This window comes from Gigantopelta aegis, chromosome 9 (assembly GCF_016097555.1).
Source record: "Gigantopelta aegis isolate Gae_Host chromosome 9, Gae_host_genome, whole genome shotgun sequence".
In the NCBI taxonomy this organism is placed as follows: Eukaryota; Metazoa; Mollusca; class Gastropoda; order Neomphalida; family Peltospiridae; genus Gigantopelta; species Gigantopelta aegis.
Genome location: NC_054707.1, coordinates 51859396 through 51879073, shown reverse-complemented (window position 1 = coordinate 51879073; position 19678 = coordinate 51859396). Strand labels below are relative to the sequence as shown.

Here is a 19678-nt window from a genome sequence, read left to right as displayed (position 1 = left end):
GTGTAAAAAAAACATGCGTGGCATCCACGGGCATTGTTTTGCACGTGCATTTTTGGGGTGTTGTATTCAAAATTAGACAAAACTCGTAGCACGGCTAATGTCATCTTTAGCTGTGTTTATTGAATAGTGAAGGTTTAATACCACATAAAGAATATTGTCAATTGATACTTTCTTAATTCATTGGTCGTTGCTTAACCTTTTGTAAGGACTAGGCCTATATATTATTTTTGTTGTAATTTAACATGTATTTATTTATAGCATAAAGTTCGTTCCCCCATAATATTAACATTATCAGTAGTATCGGGGAGGGGGTTAGGAAATTGTCACAAATAGTTTACCTACTTATACCAAACTGCCATCATAAGCCATGTGCCTGTAAATATTATTTTTGGGGTATATGCCATCACAACTTTGTCGAAACATCATTTGAGCTATAATCTTACGCTGAGATACAAGCTGGGATGTGATAATTGTTTGTCGTTGAGATTATGAGATACTAGTAACCCTACATCGAATATTTAGAACTATCGTTGTATATACGTTCAGTGCATTTAGTCCGGCTTTAATCCGTGCCTAGCAACTACTAGTGCGAAATTAATTATGTGGAAAGTACACACAAAGAAGAAGCGTTATGGCTGACGAAGATGTTAGCGTCCTTCGAGACCTACAATCACAGTTAAAAGTAGCTAAAATACCCAGTGAACGGTTGTCAACGCTCGCACAGCAAGGTGATCTGAAGGTACTATCTTATAGGAAACATAACGACGCCCCAATAAGTCCAGTCGAAATCTATTTACATTTGAGTTGCTTATGATTAGGCCACGACATCGATATGTTACTTATGTAACTTTGTTTATCCTCGCGTAACCAGTTTTCGACACCCCAACCGTTAACGAACAACACGATGCTCTTGTAATTGAAGCTAATGAACAGTAAATAATGCGTCCCTTTGATGAGACTAAAAAGTAAAAATGTTTTTTTCTTAATATTAACAGTTAGTCAGTTTGTGTACAAATTAGGCCTCTAAGAATAAAAAAAATTCAATCACCCATTTTTGGGTTATGCAGAAATACTTATAGTCTGTCCCATCATTCTATAAAAATATTAGTTTTTTTGTGTGAATAATTTCAGTGTAGTTTGATGTAAGAAGAAAATTAAAAGTGTTTTGGAAATAACAGAAAACTACTAGTTTTGTGTGCAATTTACAAATCAATTGGCTGAGAAATAAATAACTCATAGTATGAAAAAAGGTGTTCCCAGACTATAGGTAATCAGTGTTTTTGCCAGAAAGAAATTTTTTGGTATGCCGCTGTGAAATTGAATGCAAACACAGTATGAGGGGGCCTCCTCCAGAAAGAAAATGTGTTAAGGTTAGGGTTAAGAAAATCATACACTTTCCAATTTCTCCCACAATTTCAATCGGTTTCGACCCTGTCTGTCAGCTTCCTCCAATTCTGTCTTCTGAGCTGACCACACCATCACCTACCTGTCTCAACTTCCTCCACGGGTGCAGTCTCTGTGTATTTCCCTGCACCCACCTGGCATCCTCGTCCTCTGCCACTAATAAAGCTGGTCTGACCCACGACACTAACTAACGACCGCCGGTAGTAGGGGTGTATAGTAGGTGGTTACAAGTGCCTCTTAACAATGCCAGAAGTAACTACTGAACACTCCCCGAAGTGGTCAGACTAAGCCCACAGCTAAAAGCTGATGGGGAATGGCAGGTGTGTGGCACAGATAGCCACAAAAGACAAGCACCTGTCGCAGTTGGAGAGACAAACTGGGATGTGGAGGTGGACAGTGAAAGAAGTTGAAAGATAGGAAGAGTTTCTAGATCGGGAAGAAATGGGACAGATTCAAAGGAGAGAAAGGAAAGGAGGCAGTGGGATAAAAAAATTTTTTTTTAAATCTTACAGTAATAATAAGAGTAATTAATTTTGTCATAATGTTAACTTAAAAAAAAAATCTGCCAAAATATTTGGGTATGCTGCCATACCCGTTTTACCCTCTGGCAGAAACCCTGGTAACCCATTTAAGTTTTGCATAATTGATTTAATTTTTGCATAATCTAAATCATATTCTAAATATATCAGTATACACCATGAGCAAAATGAAGGCACGTTGAAGATCACCCTCAGAAATGGTACTACTGTCCGAACCAAATTGTTAACAACTACAAAAAATTACTCTCCTACCTTTAATTACCATTACATTTCCACCAAATTTTGTCCACACACAAGTTGTGAAAAAACCCATTACAGTGACACAGCTTCCACATATGAGATTATAACGATGTCGCCAGTGTCGACTTTGCTGAGATAGCATAGGGCAAAATACATGCAGTTTTCAGCTGTCTGCCATTTTGCTTTTTTATGGATATTCTTCAAGAGGGGTGAAAGCCTCCAAAGTATGTGATATAATTAATATAAAATCAATGATCTTTAGTGGTATATTTAAACAAACAAAAAATAATTTTAAAAATTAATATGACATCATCATGTTTGCTTTTATATCATAACATGTTATGACGTTGCTAGATTAAGTCACATCCTTTCACCCCTCTTGGAGAATATTCCATAAAATGTCAAAATGGCAGCCGGCACAAAATTACATGCTTTTTGCCCTATGCGATCTCAGCGAAATCGATATTGGTGACATGGTTATCATCTAGTAGGTGGAATCTGTGTCACTGCAATGGTTTTTCCTAGATTTCTGTCTGGACAAAATGTGAGTAAAATCTAACGAAAAATAAAGGTAGGAGAGCAATTTTTGGTAGTTGTTAACATTTTGGTTCGGACTTTAGGTGAGCAATCAGTTGGAAGTTTCATATAAAATGTATTAAAAACATTTTTTATTGCAAGGGAATCAGTTTGTCACTCTTCTGAAACTTCCCAGGCAGGTATACATGGAGGGGAGTGGGCAGGAGTCATTATTCACCTTTCCTGGCTAAAACTGAAATCTAACATGTAAAACATCAATATCTACAGTTAGGTTAATGTTATTTTTCAATCCTGTTTCTCAAACAACATTGATTCACATGCTGCCATTTTTAACACAATTGAAAGGCATTAAAAGTGAGTTTATTATTATAAAATAAATATGCATTTACATTTGCAATATGTACTTATTTTGTTGTCTGCATTTCTGAAATGCCTTTTGAAATATTTCTTTGATGATTACAAGTAGGTTGGCCTCTCTAGTATTTAAATAACTCATTGGTTTGAAGTTACTTCTTACATTTAGAACTAATAAATCTGTAACAACTTTGAATTCCTTGCTCGTTGATTTATTAGTTATTATAGGTTTTCATTTATATTGAATTTATATGTGAGGGTTTTTTGCATTCTGAATGGAGGTGATTTTGTTCCAAAATAAACTTTTACCATTTAAATATACATCTACAGTGAAACCTCGATAACCCAGACTCCAGTAGTCCAGAAACCCCACCTTACGGACACCCGACATACAAAACGAACTCTTCACTATATAATTGTGTTCGTTAATCCGAATATTCAGCTTCTGGATTGTTGGTTCTTTGTTCGATAGTTTTGCTTCAAAATGGGAATGACATGGTTCAGTGATCTAGCATACAGTTTTGTTCACATGTTCATTGCCGTTACAAAATGTAATTAATAAAATTAAGACCAATTGTCTTTGGTAAAACGTAACTATATTGTTTTTACACTACCATAATCCCATGAAATTAAAATGTCGTAAAAGTACAGCCTTTAAATTGAAAGAAAAATGTTAGTACAAATAAATTTTAAAATTCAAAATCTAGTTAAGAAATGACTTAAAATTAAATTATTTTCTTAAAATATTAATTTTGAATTATTTTTCACCAATAGTTATGTTTTGATAAAAAAAAAAATATGTTTATACTGTTTATCTGTATTTGTTGCTTATTTCTTTTATTGGTTTGCCATTCAAGAGAAATCAAGTCTTCAGGTATTATTCAGTACTACGGAAATTTGTTAAAACTGACACTTTAGGAAAAACCACACTGTCCAGATTATCGAGGTCTCACTGTATCAAATTAGAAAATAATGGGCCTTTGAAAATGTCTATATAGTTATGGTCAAAAACAGATATATTTTATGTGTTAAACCTTTTGTTTCCTCAGATTACGTTAAGTCAAGATAACTTGAAGGTATGAAATTCTGAGTTCTGTAGTGTGTACGGTGAAACCCCTCTAAACTGAACCCCTCTACGATCTGTACCCCACCCCACCACGGCTAAATGTTCAGTTTAGAGGGGTGTTCAGTCTTTCATATCAATTAATTCAGTATGTTTTCAAGCATAGATAGCAAAATAAAAATGTAAATGTATATTTTAATTTTTTATTGTACAGTTTTAAGGGGTTTCACTGTTGTTGATTTTTGTTACATGGATGTATTAAGTACATTTTTTTCATTTGTTTTGTAATAGTTATTTTTCTTATATACACTCAGTTATGCACATATAGCCTACTGTATACCAGATTAATATTGCTGCATATTTTTTTCTTGAATACAGACATTATTTTGTAAACAACCATTGTATAGGTATCAGCAGTAAAAGTAATGCTTACATATAAAGTTTACAATGAGGTTCGAGGTGAATGGTACAACATTTATATGCATACATTATTGTGGGGTGGGACGTAGCCCAGTGGTAGTTCGCTCAATTTGCTGTTGGTGTGGGATCGATCCCCGTCGGTGGGCCCATTGGGCTATTTCTCGTTCCAGCCAGTGCACCACGACTGGTATATCAAAGGCCGTGGTATGTACTACCGTGTCTGTGGGATGGTGCATATAAAAGATCCCTTGCTGCTAATCTGAAAGAGTAGCCCATGAAGTGGCAACAGCGTGTTTCCTCTCTCAATATCTTTGTAGTCCTTAACCATATGTCTGATGCCATATAACCGTAAATAAAATGTGTAGAGTGCGTCGTTAAATAAAACATGTCTTTCTTTCTTTCTTTGAATTTTTGTAACCCTGTTTTTTTTTATGGGAATTGGTGCAACTCCTTCCCTCATGTGAAACTAGTAGTGAATAAAGTACCCAAGTCAGAATTCACTATCTATTTGTTCTAATGAACACAATTTTACAAAGTGTTTTTGACATAGTTGTATTAAACTGAGCTTTGAATAGACTATTAGTGTTTCTGTGTTAAAATAAAATTAGAACATTTGATACCATATATACATTGTCAAGTAGTTTGTCAATAGATTCTTTATATTAAATTAGGCCAATAAATACTATGAAAGTTTCTAAACTGTAAACGTGAAATTACTAAAACAAATGTTAAACACATTGTTTTTGTTTAGAATATAAATTTTCAATGTGTTTTGGATTGTTCTAGTGTTTGTAAATAGCTTAAACTTCATTTTACATCCAAATAATAATATTTTTCATATGTACTAAATTGTGTGGATGTTTCAGGTAAAATCCAATTGTGTTACTTCAGACATTAGAAACATAAAGACAATGATATTCTAAATAAGAAAATGTATTGTCTACATGTAAATCATAAATAAAATATTAAATATTACCTTTACACCATGAAAATGCTTAAAGGAAATTTATGCATTAATGCTATAAAACTTAAATTTGAAATAGAGAAATACATTTATTTAAAAAATTGCTCTTATGAACAATTTACTTACTGTTGGATCCAGTGGCTTGATCTTTTCATTTGAAAAACAGGAAAACAAGATACGTCTGTCTGCTAACTACTCAGTTTTTCTTACCAGTATTTCTACTCCATCAAAAAACAAAAAAACAAAAAAACAAATTCCACTCATTCATTCATTCACTTATTCTTTAATTTTTCTGCATTTTCTGTTCTTTTTTCACTTTTGTTTTTCTTTTCTCCTCAGATCAAGACTTACTCGGGCACAAGTAACAAAATAATATGTGTATATCTGTGAAAATATGTTTCTGTATGTATATGTATGAGTGTATGGATATGGATATGTATGTACATGAGTATGTTATAAATACATGTACAGTGTAAGTCAATGGTCCAAGGCTCTCCATCCTTGACATTGTCACATTGATCTGGGGAAATAAATAATAATAAAAAAAAATCATAGATAAATGCTTTTCATAGGCTATTTTTCCATTTATTGGCAGTGAGTTACACATTTTTATTTTATTTATGTAGGCAGAGAAATTCTCACATGGTACTTTGCACAGATATAACTATGTTGATGACGGACGCCATCTCTACAATTTATCACGTGTTTCTTTAGATATATGGAATGGCACTTTATTAGGGCAGGGTGTGGATTTTGTCATGAAATTTTAAGGGAGACTTGATATTTGCATAATGTTACATGTAGCATAAAATAATGAAGGTTACAGAAACACGTCATGACATGTTTACCTACCTCACACTTTGGTGTTAAACAAATATTAATTTTTATACATCACTGAACATAATCTTGTTTCATGCATTCTGTATACACACATGTATGCACATTGTATATCTTTCATACTACTGACACAGGGTCAAGACATCTTGATATACACATTGAGATCGATGCTACTGGCCTGTTGTCATTTATTTGTTGGTATTAATTATTAGTTAATTAGGCCCATTACTTTTTAAAGTAGACCCACTTCTTTATTGTACATTTTAACTATATTGGTGTGTCACCTGACATTTGTAATATCTTTTGGCAGTATGTTAAAACAGATGTTTTTGTATTTTTTTTACAGTTAGTTGAGGAGTTTCTCTCAGAAAGTATTAAAGTTGAAAAATCAGGCTCGGATGCGATTCAGAGTCAGTTATATATAGGTGAGATTTTGCTACGTTTATCTTACACACATGCCCTAATCTTGCCAGCAAAATGGAGATTTGTTTCGCTGAAATTTGACTCAAGTCGCTGAGTTATTAGCAGTAATGAGAAGTCAAAATATTTGGAACCTCATCAGATTAAAAAAAACAAAATCACACAACAGATGTTTAGACACTGACTTGTTTGATGTCATAGTTCACTTATGTTTTTACTATGGTGCCAGACTGTACATCAATGCATGTTATACCCTTTGCAGTGGTCAGTCAAGCATTGTTAATTCTTGGCCACACTCATTTCAGTTATACCAGAAAATACTAATTTATTAATAATTTATTATTTCATACCAAAATATTACAATTTGAACAAAGTGTATAATATGGAATCTCTCCGAATGAACATGGAACATCACACACAAAACATTTCAAAATGTACCGATAAACGTTCACTTCACCTATTTTTGTATGAAATACTACTACTTTCTTTTGGGAGTGAGAAGTCACTTTTACTTTTTCATTTCTAGATTAGGGTCTGCTACAAAACAGCACCTGAAGGAAGGAGTAATGTCATGGTACAAACATAAAATGTACTGAATTTTATATAATAATTATATTAAACTTGTGAGACTGATCCCCCTACAAAATGCACTCTTTTGTAGATGTTTTTCTGACATTTGTCATCAGGATTCATTTTCTTGAGCCCCTGCGCATGCTGTAACCTCACCGTGGTGCAGGGGTGTAACATTCTCTTTGAGAACCCCTGCGCATGCTGTAACCCCACCGTGGTGCAGGGGTGTAACATTCTCTTTGAGAATGGCCAATACAGCACAAATCCCCTTGTTTTCTTCGAGATACAATTGAAATTTCGAGTTAAAGTCAGTATATATTTTTGCACAGTTTTTTTTACACTGTATTTTTATTTAAATCTTGAATTTTTATATTGATGTTGATCATCACTTTATTTGTTTGCATTACCATAATTTGACACCCGGTAGCTGATCTATTTTTCGTGCTGGGGTGTCATTCATTCATTTTCTTGAGACAAACATCAGAAAGATATTATCTACAAAAGAACACAGCTCAGAAACTATATTGTTCTCATCAACAGATGTTTAGTCAATGTATTACTTGTGTGCAAATGTTAGGTACTACAAAATAATACGGTTATATATCTTCTGTGATATCTAACAGTTTTAGCAATGTGCTTTCTTTCAGCAAGTTTCTGGGGCATTAAAGATGTTGTGAGACAACTGTTAGCAAATGGAGCAGGTAAGTCAGACAAATTACTCTAAAATATTTACATGATTTTTCATTTAAAAATTAATTATGTTTGATCTTTGTTTAAAATGTGTACCTTTTCAACTGTAAATGTACTAAATGCAATTTAAAATAGTCGTTTAATAGCATGCATATGTTTTTGGTGACTACAATAAAATTTGTTTTGAACACTCAGCCTTTATAGGCATTTTGTACAGTTTAGTAAGGCATGCAATTTTTAAATGGTATCATTTCTGTTATCTTTGTTCATCACACACCTTGTGTCAGCTCGAATTTTTGACTGCTGCTGACTTGGCAGTCAAGTTGGCATTAATCAGTAAGTGTGTGCTAAGCCTTAAAATGTCTAGTAGGACCTACCTGTGGTTTTAGATTAACTGTATGCAGTTAGTACTTTATCCTTTCTAAATTAAGAAAAATAATTATAAAAATAAAAATTAAGCATGTCATTGTGCAGTACTTTGAAGACACTGATAACAAACAACTCCCAAAAACTCACAAACTAAGAAACAACCCCTCAAAATATCCCCCTACTCCCCCCCTCCAAATCATGAAGCTTCAGTTATCAGTAATGGAAGGTTGAATTTATAATGTAACATTCATTGCATATAATTTCATATTCTAGTTATACAAGTTATAGTTGGACTAAAATGTTTCACTTGTATTCCAGACCCCAATAAGCAGAATCGGGGAACTCAGTGGACACCACTTCATGCGGCCACCTTCCAAGAACATGGACCTGTAAGTCATGAAAACTGCAAATACTTAACACTCAATACTTTAAACATATTTACTGGTTTTAGAATGATGACAAAGAACACTGTTATACTTATGTTTCTTCAGTGAAATTGTTTTGTTATGTAGGAGTATGCTTTAAGAGATAAAAAATCTCAGTTGTGAACTCTGTGTAAATATTTCAGGTTGTGATGGTGCTACTGGAGCATGGAGCCAGTCCAGAGATTGAAGATTCCGAGGGAAGGTTTGTATTCACGATTGTTCTGCATTCATTTCATTTCAACTTATTTTTGTGCTTATATCCAGAAATAAGGTTCAAGCATGCTGTCCTGGGCACACACCTCAGCTATCTGGGCTGTTTGTCTAGGACAAATGGGTTAATTGTTAGTTGTTAGTGAGAGAGAAGAGGGTGTAGTGATTTTACACATACCCATTGAGTCGTTAAAACTAACTCTGGGTGGGAGCCGGTACCGGGCTGTGAACCCTGTACCTATCAGCCTGATGTCCGATAGCTTAACCATGACAGTACTGAGGCTGGTAATAAAATGTTCTGCAATGGTATTCTAACTAACTCCAGATTTGGAGATTAGTGATGATTATGTCAGTTAAATCTATTTTCATGATTGTCTCGCATACTTGTTTATCTCTTTTTCATATTGGTAAAGATTACGTAGGCTACATTTTTAATTAATTCATTAATAATTAACAGAGTTGAAAATTAAAATAGATAATTTATAGCATGAAGTTCAAGGCAATTGTGGTTCTTACTTGTTTGGGTTTTATTTCTTCTTTTTTTTCCAACTTTTTTTAACAAATCAATAAACTTGATTTAAAATGGTTTCTTGTTAAATGCATAAAATGATGTCGAAGACCTGTAATCAATGGATGCCCTTTGTGGTCAGGTGGTCACACGGAGATGTTTCCTCATTGTGTGTACAGAACAAATCTCATTTATTTTGCTGGTTCTTTTTCTCCATTTGAAGTACAATGTGGACTCCATACAATGAGGTTCTATGTTCATTGTGTTTTGATAATGTTTCGATATGTATGGCACGTCTTGCACTGTTTGATAAAACAAATTACTTGTTTCCATGAATCTTGAAGAACATGCAGAAAACAGACATTGTTTGTGCCTGTGCACTTTAAGAAATTACACTGTAACAGAAGCTATCCATCAGACTGCTATTATAATATCTGATTTTAAAGTAATACACATTCCACAAATGAGTTCGTCATAGCAGGGAATGGGATGTAGCTCAGTGGTAGAGCACTTACTTGAGGAGCAGTGGGTTGTAAGATCGATCACCCTTGATGGATTGGATTTTATTTCCTGTCCCAAACAGTGCCTAATGACCTGATACATCAAAGGCTATGATATGTACTATCCTGCTTGTGGGAAGTGCATATAAGATAACCCTTGCCGCTTTATTGGTATGAGTAGTCTGTCTACAGCCAACAATGTGTGTTATGTGTGCAACACAGCCAACAATGTGTGTTATATGTGCAACACAGCCAACAATGTGTGTTATGTGTGCAACACAGCCAACAATGTGTGTTATGTGTGCAACACAGCCAACAATGTGTGTTATATGTGCAACACAGCCAACAATGTGTGTTATGTGTGCAACACAGCCAACAATGTGTATTAATATGTGTGCAACACGGCCAACAATGTGTATTAATATGTGTGCAACGGAAACAGTTTGACTTAGTGCTGTCATCTATATTTACAACATTATTCTGTGATGTATTCTTTCACTTACAGAACACCAAGAGATTTCGCTTCTGCTTCAGATAAAATTTGGCCTCACTTCGCAGCACTGGACTTAAAGAGAACACCTAAGATTGAACTCGTTGAAAAGGGTGTAATAAGAAGGGTATGAGAGTGATGTCATATATTTCAGTTAACAAAGTAAATGGCTCCTGGATCTATTCATGATTCCCCCCATGCACACACACACACACACACACACACACACACACACCTGGCACAAAAAACCAAAGGTGATGAAATTAAGAATTTAAAATTTTTTGAAAGATGTAAATATTCAGTTATTGGTTTTTAGTTACAACGTATCTTCCCTGTGCTGATTTAGAGCACTAGCAGAAACACTGAATGCTCTTAATCAAAGCTGCAAGGTGATACTACAGTGGATCCCTGCACATGTAGGAGTTGTAGGCAACAAAAAGGCCGAGCATCTGGCCAAAGCAGGCAGCTGCCTCCCACAACCCAACTCTTCCATATCATACAGTGAAGCTAAGACAATCCTAAAGCGAAAATTCAAATGTGATTGCAAGACGAGGAATGGTGGATACAACCCTGACTGTGACAGCATTAACCAACTAGACAGAAAAGAACAAACTTTAATCTTGCGTCTTCACACTGGACATTGTAGCCTAAAGAAGCACCTAAAAAGGATAGGACTTGCAGAGGTGGCCCATTGTGAATGTGGTGCTGAAGAGCAAACACCGCAACACATTCTACAACCCTGCCCGCACCTAGAAGAAATCCGACAGAAAGTTTGGATGGAGGACATGTCCCTCAACACCAAACTCTGGGGACCTGTCGATGACCTCCGGAAGAGATAGGCTTCATCACCACATCCGGATTACTGATATGATGGCTGTAAAAAGATTGAATGCAGAAGAAGAAGAGCACTAGCAATATGGTTCTGATGATATATAAAAAATATCACTTAGATGCTAGTTACCTAACATGTTTAAAAATCCAACTTGTGTTTGCTCTTTGCTTAAGTTTTGAAACAACTCATTAATGGTATCATGATAGCCACTCATGTAATATTTCTATTTACAGTCTGTAAAATTTGTTAAGCATATTTCTTATTGCTATCTTCTCAACATTTGTTTTCTTTCAGATTGATAAAGTACAGTCACAGAAAGATGGACCAGGAGGCATAAGAATGGTAATGGTTGATTTAAAAAATGCAACAGCTGAAATATCAGTTTGTAGAAATATATATTTTTTGGTAGAATATCACTTGACCAGAAATTAAGACTAGAATATACGACATGAGTAGAACAACATCACACTGAAATATCTAGGACACTATTTTCATAATTTGGAGTGTTTATTGGTAGAATGATGTTATGGCATTGTCCTTTAGTGTTAGACTCAATGAGACCACTGGAATATAAATTGTCTGACTAAAAGATAAGCCTATTTTACTTAACGCAGCTTTTTAAGGATTATAAATATATGTTGTTACATATGCATATAGGACAAAAATAGGTTTTGTAAAGTCAATCCTACATTTTTATGACAAGTTTATAACTAAATTAATTTTGAATGGTTTGTTATATAATAAATAAAAAGACAAAGAATATGTAAAGAGTTCATTTCCAAAATGCAATTTTCTGAATTGGAGTTAGTAGTGAAGGTACGGTATACTGAAGTTAGTGCAACTCGGCAATATAACAGTAGTTTAATTAAAACACAATCTCAGGGGTCGAAATATACACTATTCTGCTATTCTGAAAATACTCGCTTTTAAAACAGAATAGAAAATCAAATCTTCCAGTATCCCATCATGAATGTTGCAGTACAACACAGAATTTGCAAAATTGATATGTGGCTATTCCATCTTTGCTTACTGGGCTCCTACATTATTCTCGAAACTTTTTTTATTTCTATTTTTAAAAATAGTTTTTATGAATGAAACAACTTTGTTGAACGAAACTAATGTGTGGGGTGCATTTGATTTTAGTTCTCATTGCTGGTACAGTGAGTCGCACTCGCTTGATTGGTGTTGTTTTGTGTAGCGTAACATAACATGGTAACTGGTTAAGCGAGCAGCGTTGTACATGCCTACAGTTATTTTGCTGTGCGATTTTTTTTGGATAGTACATTCTCTGAAGGAATAGTGTTTCTTAAAATTCACTATTCCGTTGGGATACTGGTAAAAAAACCACCCCTAAATTTCGACCTCTGAATCTATGCCCATTGAACAGGATGTTAAAACTGTGCTTTGTGTGTTTTCTCAAAATGATATATTGTATTTAGAAAATTAACTCTTTGTGTGTCAAGTATATTCAGTGTACCAGTTAATTACTTGTGTTTGCAGGCCGCCTACAGCCGTCCACAGTCGGCCTATGCCTACAACAGTGACCCGTTCATCCTGGCAGCCTCCACGGGGGATGTTCTAGCCGACGACAACGAGACTAAGCCCAGACCAGCATACCTTAAAGCTCCTTTTGCTTTGTGGCAATAACTTACCTACCTGTGCCATCAGTGTTTTGACTGTTTTCTCCACAGTACACAGTACATGTAGTGTCAGGTCACGGATGTTTATACCATTTTTCTTAAAGGAACTGTCCTGAGTTTGTAGCTGTAACATGCCGACAAGCAGACCCTTTTAATAAAATATTTAATGCATTTTATTATTTAGAATAGAGGTGTCTGTATATTCAACATGTTTATGTTTGTTTTAATGTTTGTAGCAGTCTCAATTAGATTTATTCTCCCAATAATTTTGTACATACAAAAAACAAAACATATTTGGAAATAATAAGGCATTTAAGCTACTACAAACCATTAGGATGATCAAAAACACACTGAGTATAGACACTGATGGTTTAAACAAGAACATTTATTTAAAGTGTAATTTTAGTCGTTAAAAGGGTATTATTAGTCGGAGACATCTTATAATTGCAGCAAACTCAGGACAATCTCTTGAACATGTGTTCGGTGTGTCTGTCTTTTGTTCACTTGTCATCATCCTGCTATTCAGTGGGTTGGGTATACAACACGTTTGAGGATATCCATCTTTGTTCACTTATCATCATGGTGTTCAATGGGTTGGGTATACAATATGTATGTTTGAAGATATCTATCTTTGTTCACTTGTCATCATCATGGTGTTCAGTGGGTTGGGTATACAACACGTATGTTTGAAGATATCCATCTTTGTTCACTTGTCATCATCATAGTGTTCAGTGGATTGGGTATACAACACGTATGTATGAAGATATCCATATTTGTTCACTTATCATCATCATAGTGTTCAGTGGGTTGGGTATACAACACATATGTATGAAGATATCCATATTTGTTCACTTATCATCATCATAGTGTTCAGTGGGTTGGGTATACAACACGTATGTATGAAGATATCCATCTTTGTTCACTTGTCATCATCATAGTGTTCAGTGGGTTGGGTATACAACATGTATGTATGAAGATATCCATCTTTTTTCACTTGTCCTCATGGTGTTCAGTGGGTTGGGTATACAACACGTATGTATGAAGATATCCATATTTGTTCACTTATCATCATCATAGTGTTCAGTGGGTTGGGTATACAACATGTATGCATGAAGATATCCATCTGTGTTCACTTATCATCATCATAGTGTTCAGGTGGTTGGGTATACAGTTTCCAACAAACAAGCAGTTTTTCTTCTGTTCAAAAGTGTCTCCACTGGGTTTTCTGGATTTGTAGTTAAATTTCTGGATCGATCCATTGATCCACGTTACATACAAGGAATCATAAGATGAAGACCAAAGAAAGCAAGCTGACATTTTCCACCTGCTGCTTTGTCAAGTGGGTGTTTATTGTCTTTTGTGTATAGAATTAGTCTGTGTTGATTCAGTAATAAAATGTTTCACAGGTGAAATATGAAAAAGACATATTTCATATTTTTGTATAAAGTTAAGAAAGTAAAATTGAGGTGAAAAAATAATTCAGTATTGTTCATTGATTAGACAACGATAATAATTAATTTTAGTGTACATCTTTTCAGTATTTTATTTTTAAAAATGCATTTATGTTTTAAAAAGTTGTATAACTGATTATATTTCCATTTACCCATATTACATCGAGGACAGACAACTATAACTGATTATGCCCACTTTTTATAAAAATCAGATTAGTCCACTAGTTCATTTTATAACTGAAAAAAAGAGCAAAAAACCCAACATTTGTGCAGGGGCGCAAGACAAATAAATACAATAACATCGATGCAAAGCTATATAATTTGAGAAAATAAAATAAAAATGCTTTCTTTCTTTTTATTTATTTTAATTTCTAACTGTTAAAACATGTTTTGTTTCTTAAACCATGATTTTGGACATGGTCGGTTCTGTTTGTTAGTTTTTGACATTTAACATAATTTTGGCTTGTAACTGTATTTTTATTTTAAATAAGAAATCTGTGATCTCCGTCAGTGTTTAGGTACAGTATTATTTGTTAATATATCTGTGATACACTCGTAACATTGTGTGCAATAAATGGTTTATTTTACTTCATTTCTTGTTATTAATAACATACTCAGAAGTATTCTTAATTTTGTCTGCATATTACATATTGTGAAATCAGCAGCATACCTGATTTCTTATCATAATGCCATTGTGAAATGGTATATCGATACAGACATATGTTGACATAAAATAAGAAATCAAAGAGACTGTGTATAACAATACTTAATTCAGAATGGACACCACCAAATCTTTCAGTAACATGCCTCAAGATATATGGGCCAACTTTCTGGTCCAGTGATCACAACCTACATCGTCTGTAAAGACTGGTTGTCATAAAATCTGTAATGGCTGACTCAGAAGACCCAACGTGATGTGGGACATACAGAGTTAAAATCACACGCATGTGCACCACACGCTGGCAACATTATCCCATCATTTATTGTCCAACAGGATAGGATGCAATATTAACATACCTATATCCAATCGAGGTTCAGGCATGTCTCTCCCAGGCATAATATCTGACTTTACCAGTGACCAGGTCCGGGACAGAAAGGTGGGTGGGAAGGGTGATCAGGGTTTCTGCCAAAGGGTAAAATAGGTATGGCGCCACACCCATTTTTTTTTTTTTGCATATTTAATTTTTTTAAGTTTACCTTTTGAAAACTAATTACTTATCATTACTGCATGATTTTCTTAACCCTAACCCATTTTCTTTCTGGGGGAGCCCCCCCCCCCCCCCCCCCCCCCCACCCCCTGTCAACTGCGGTTGCATTCAGCACACACACTGTAAATATTCAATTCCATAGCGCCATACCCAAACATTTCTTTCTGGCAGAAAGACTGGTGATTTAGAATGGACAGAATTTGAAATAGAAATCGGTGGAAAAGGAAACATTTAGGGTGTATACTTCCAAACCATATCCCATAGACGACAATAATAACATGTGGCTAAAACTCCTACCTGTAGCGTATCAATCGACATAAACACCACCATATAAACACTACCACCCCCACCCTTAAAATTAATCGGAAAACATTAATAGCCAAGCTGCTCATTTCAGAGATACTAATGGGTAGCGTCTATGACTACCCTAGTTCCGCACAATTGTTTTGTTGACAGGTACTCCATACATGTTACAAGCACAAGGCTACTTGACACAGTGGTACTAGATAAAATAAAATTGCATACATTTTTTGCCCAGATGAAACTATTTTGTTTTACAACCAACACGCTCACATTTGTCATCAATCACAGGACTTGTTATGTGTTAACTTCTCTATCAAAAGTTCGGTGCACCTCGAACTTTGACCCAGCCGGAAGCTATTTGGTTTAGTATTACCTATGCAGCTCCAGACTGTTACAAAACTACAACAAACTAACTTTTGTTGGGAAGATGAAACTTGCAGCAGAACCTACTAAAGCTTCAAAGCGTTCTCCAACATATTTGTTATAGACATTCTGATGAGGAATTTGCAGGTGATACAGCTCTATTGCATGGACAGTGAGCCAACTTATATAACGGATATGGGGCCTAATTCACTAAACTCTCGCAACTTTGCGATCTCGCAGTGCAATGCTAAACTACTTGAAAAGAGGATGCTTTGTTGTCTAGCAGAGCCTAAGAGACCTTTATGAATGAGGCCCATGATCTGCAGTGGATTTCTAAGAAAGTATTTTACCTGGTACTTCAACATACAGTTTAAGTGAACTTTGCTGTGCAAGAAAGATAATTGAACATCGTTATACACCAACCTACTTGGATACTTTTACACTAGATCAGCCTACTCCTAAAACAAATGTGTACTTTCAACAACTGATATATATTAGTACATATACACCTGGAATTTAATTAAGCACCACCTATACACCAAAAAAAGCGTCTAGAATGAGTTATCCATATCGACGGAGTTTTAACTCCGATATTAAGAGTTTTATATATGCTATATCTACTGAGTGTTTACCAAGATGGCATGAATCAGGGCCATACTTTGATGAAAATCCTAGGGGGGGGGGGGGGGGCACTACTTTTTATAAATAAATAAAACACTATACAAATTAAACCCTGAGATGTGTGTGCTATTTTCTGGAGTAAAAAAACCTACAAAAGGTGAGATTCTCGGGGGGGGGGGGGGGGGACTGCCATCTCTGCCCCTCCCCACCCCACCTGGAGGGTACGGCCATGTGAATACAATACTTACGAGAAACACATCAGTGTGATTCCAGCTCCATAGTTAATTACCTTACATTTGTCAACTTTTTTCAGTACCCAGAACATTAATTTCAATGTTTTGTATCCACGAAATGTTCGCATTTAAAAGTAAAAGTCACATGGTCATAGCTAGGTGATGCTCAGTTAATTTCGAGGTGTATATCAGTATTTATACATGCGTTCTGGTCAGCCGCTTCCCCCCCCCCCCCCCCCCCCCCCCAAAAAAAATTCAACGTTTCCATCATTAAATTGGTGAAATAACCGAATAAACCTCACTTTAAGCATACATTGCTTTAAATCTTGTGTGAATTTTCTGTTTGTTTTTAAAAGTAGATATCAATTTGAGCTTCAATAGCATTATCCATATCACTTGCTTCCATAATAATTTGGATTCAGCAAACCTGAAAACCCTTATATACTAAATATCATACGTGCTGCTAAATGTTGACACCTGGACTAAAATGTGTCACCTATCTGCCTAACTATACTCACTATAATACGTTTGTTGTGAACATCATCAAACGATTGTGTATGACGCTATGTATGACGATGCTGTGATCAAATGTACGATAGTATAGACTATCTCTCGGCCAGTCATGCCGTATCCTTTCCATCCTCTCTACTTGATCTGACCGCCAGAAGCAACAGATAGCTGATTTGTTTAATACACCGTGATTCGTGATAAACACATGACGGATGAAAGGTGCATTGTCCGAACTTCACAATTCTTCCGACCCCATGGGTTTAATATAGGCAATCGTTGGTTTCTTCTCTCTCACTCGTTTCAATGTTTTAATTATTTTCTACAACGAGAGATTCAAAGTTTTAAACATGCGGATTTTGAACGTGTTGGTCCTCGCGGTGTCAGTGGAGTTAGCCAGAGCAGAGCTGTAAGTTTAACACGCGTAATGTATACTTTGTTCTTAAATAGAGTATAATGCATGAGTGGCCTTTAGATACCATTTATCTCACAACGAGTTGTTTTAAAATGTATCTAACGAGCGAAAGCGAGTTTGATACTTTTTTAAACAACGAGCTATGAGATAAATGGTATCCAACAGACACGAATGTATTATTATATTTCTTACATATCCTCAAAAGCCAGTTTTTAAGTACATTTTAAAAATTTGTTTGACTAAAAGGTATTTACAGCCGTTGCACTTGTAACAGACTTACGCGTCACAGACCCATGATATTGTCAGGTTAACTATACGTCACAATGTAATCGATTTCCATCGTGTAGTTTTTCATTGGATGTATGGCAATGGTGACCTGATCATTACCTAGGAGCAGCCAGTCCTGTGTCTTAAATTGTTAACACACGTACATGTGTAAACAACCATGTGTTATCAAAAATAACGCATGGTGTTCTCACCTACGGGTGTGTAAGAAAATTCTTTATTATAATTCTTAACTGTATTAATACTAGAAAACAACACGATGATGATGATGATGATGATGATGATGATAACATAATGATCATGATGGTTTTAGTGGTGGTGGTGATGATGATAATGAGATAACAGATACCATTAAATGAAATATAAAAAAAACCTTATTATTGTGTAACTTTTGGGTCTTTTAAAACTGCATCTACGTATATATGATTGATGTATTTATAAATATTTATTTATTTATTTTCAGGACAAAAGTAACGGACTGCGGTAAGGTACACACAAACACACACGCACTCATGTATGTATGTATGTTGTATGTATGTATGTATGTATGTATGTACGGAAGGACGTATGCATGTATGTGTGAATAAAAGAAAAACGATATAAGCACCTTTTATACTATATACATGTATACACTTCAGAGGGAATTTTTCTAGTAGCTCAGTTAGCAGAGCACTACTGGACTCACAGAGGAGCTTTGGTTCGAATCCCAACAATGGAGGTTGATTTTTATCTGTTACATTAATAGACAACTATTCAAACTCCTGCTGTATATTTGGAACATTTTTGTGTCAGTTAAATTAGTCAAAACTATTCTATGTAACACACTGTACGAAAATCCCTGTACGAAAATCCCAAAACAGGAAAAGTTTAAACAAAAATAATTGTTTGTTACAATTTTCTCTTTGATCAGGGGATTCTAATTCTCCACCTATTTACGTTATATCCATTTTTCCTAGGGCCCATATTTTCGAAGCTATCTTAGCACAACTATATCGTACAACGCAGGTCCGTAGGGAAGAGCCACATTTTAATCTATATTTACATATTTTATCTATAATTACTATATTTTACTGTATAACACACACACACACACAACACCCACGCAAACACCCCCAACCCCCCCCCCCCCAAAAAAAAAAAAATAATAAAAAAAAAACCATACTCTTTCGTCCTCAAGTGAGGGGAGCACAATATCTCCCCCACCATAGCCTTCCGGTTCCTATGGACTGGAGTACCGTTAAATTGACATTCCTTTCCTTGCCTGCAGATTCATGGGCAGA

At 35.2% G+C, this 19678-nt stretch overlaps 1 protein-coding gene across 1 annotated transcript; it reads left to right on the top strand.

Annotated features, from left to right (window-relative positions):
* Positions 1–629: 629 nt before the first annotated feature.
* Positions 630–15050, top strand: LOC121381848 (ankyrin repeat domain-containing protein 39-like). The gene is made up of 8 exons (XM_041511216.1): positions 630–739; positions 6705–6783; positions 7996–8049; positions 8726–8796; positions 8976–9034; positions 10556–10667; positions 11667–11714; positions 12873–15050. The coding sequence occupies exons 1-8, from the start codon at positions 632–634 to the stop codon at positions 13017–13019; spliced, it is 678 nt and encodes a 225-aa protein (XP_041367150.1). The 5' UTR covers positions 630–631; the 3' UTR covers positions 13020–15050.
* The last annotated feature ends 4628 nt before the right edge of the window (positions 15051–19678 follow it).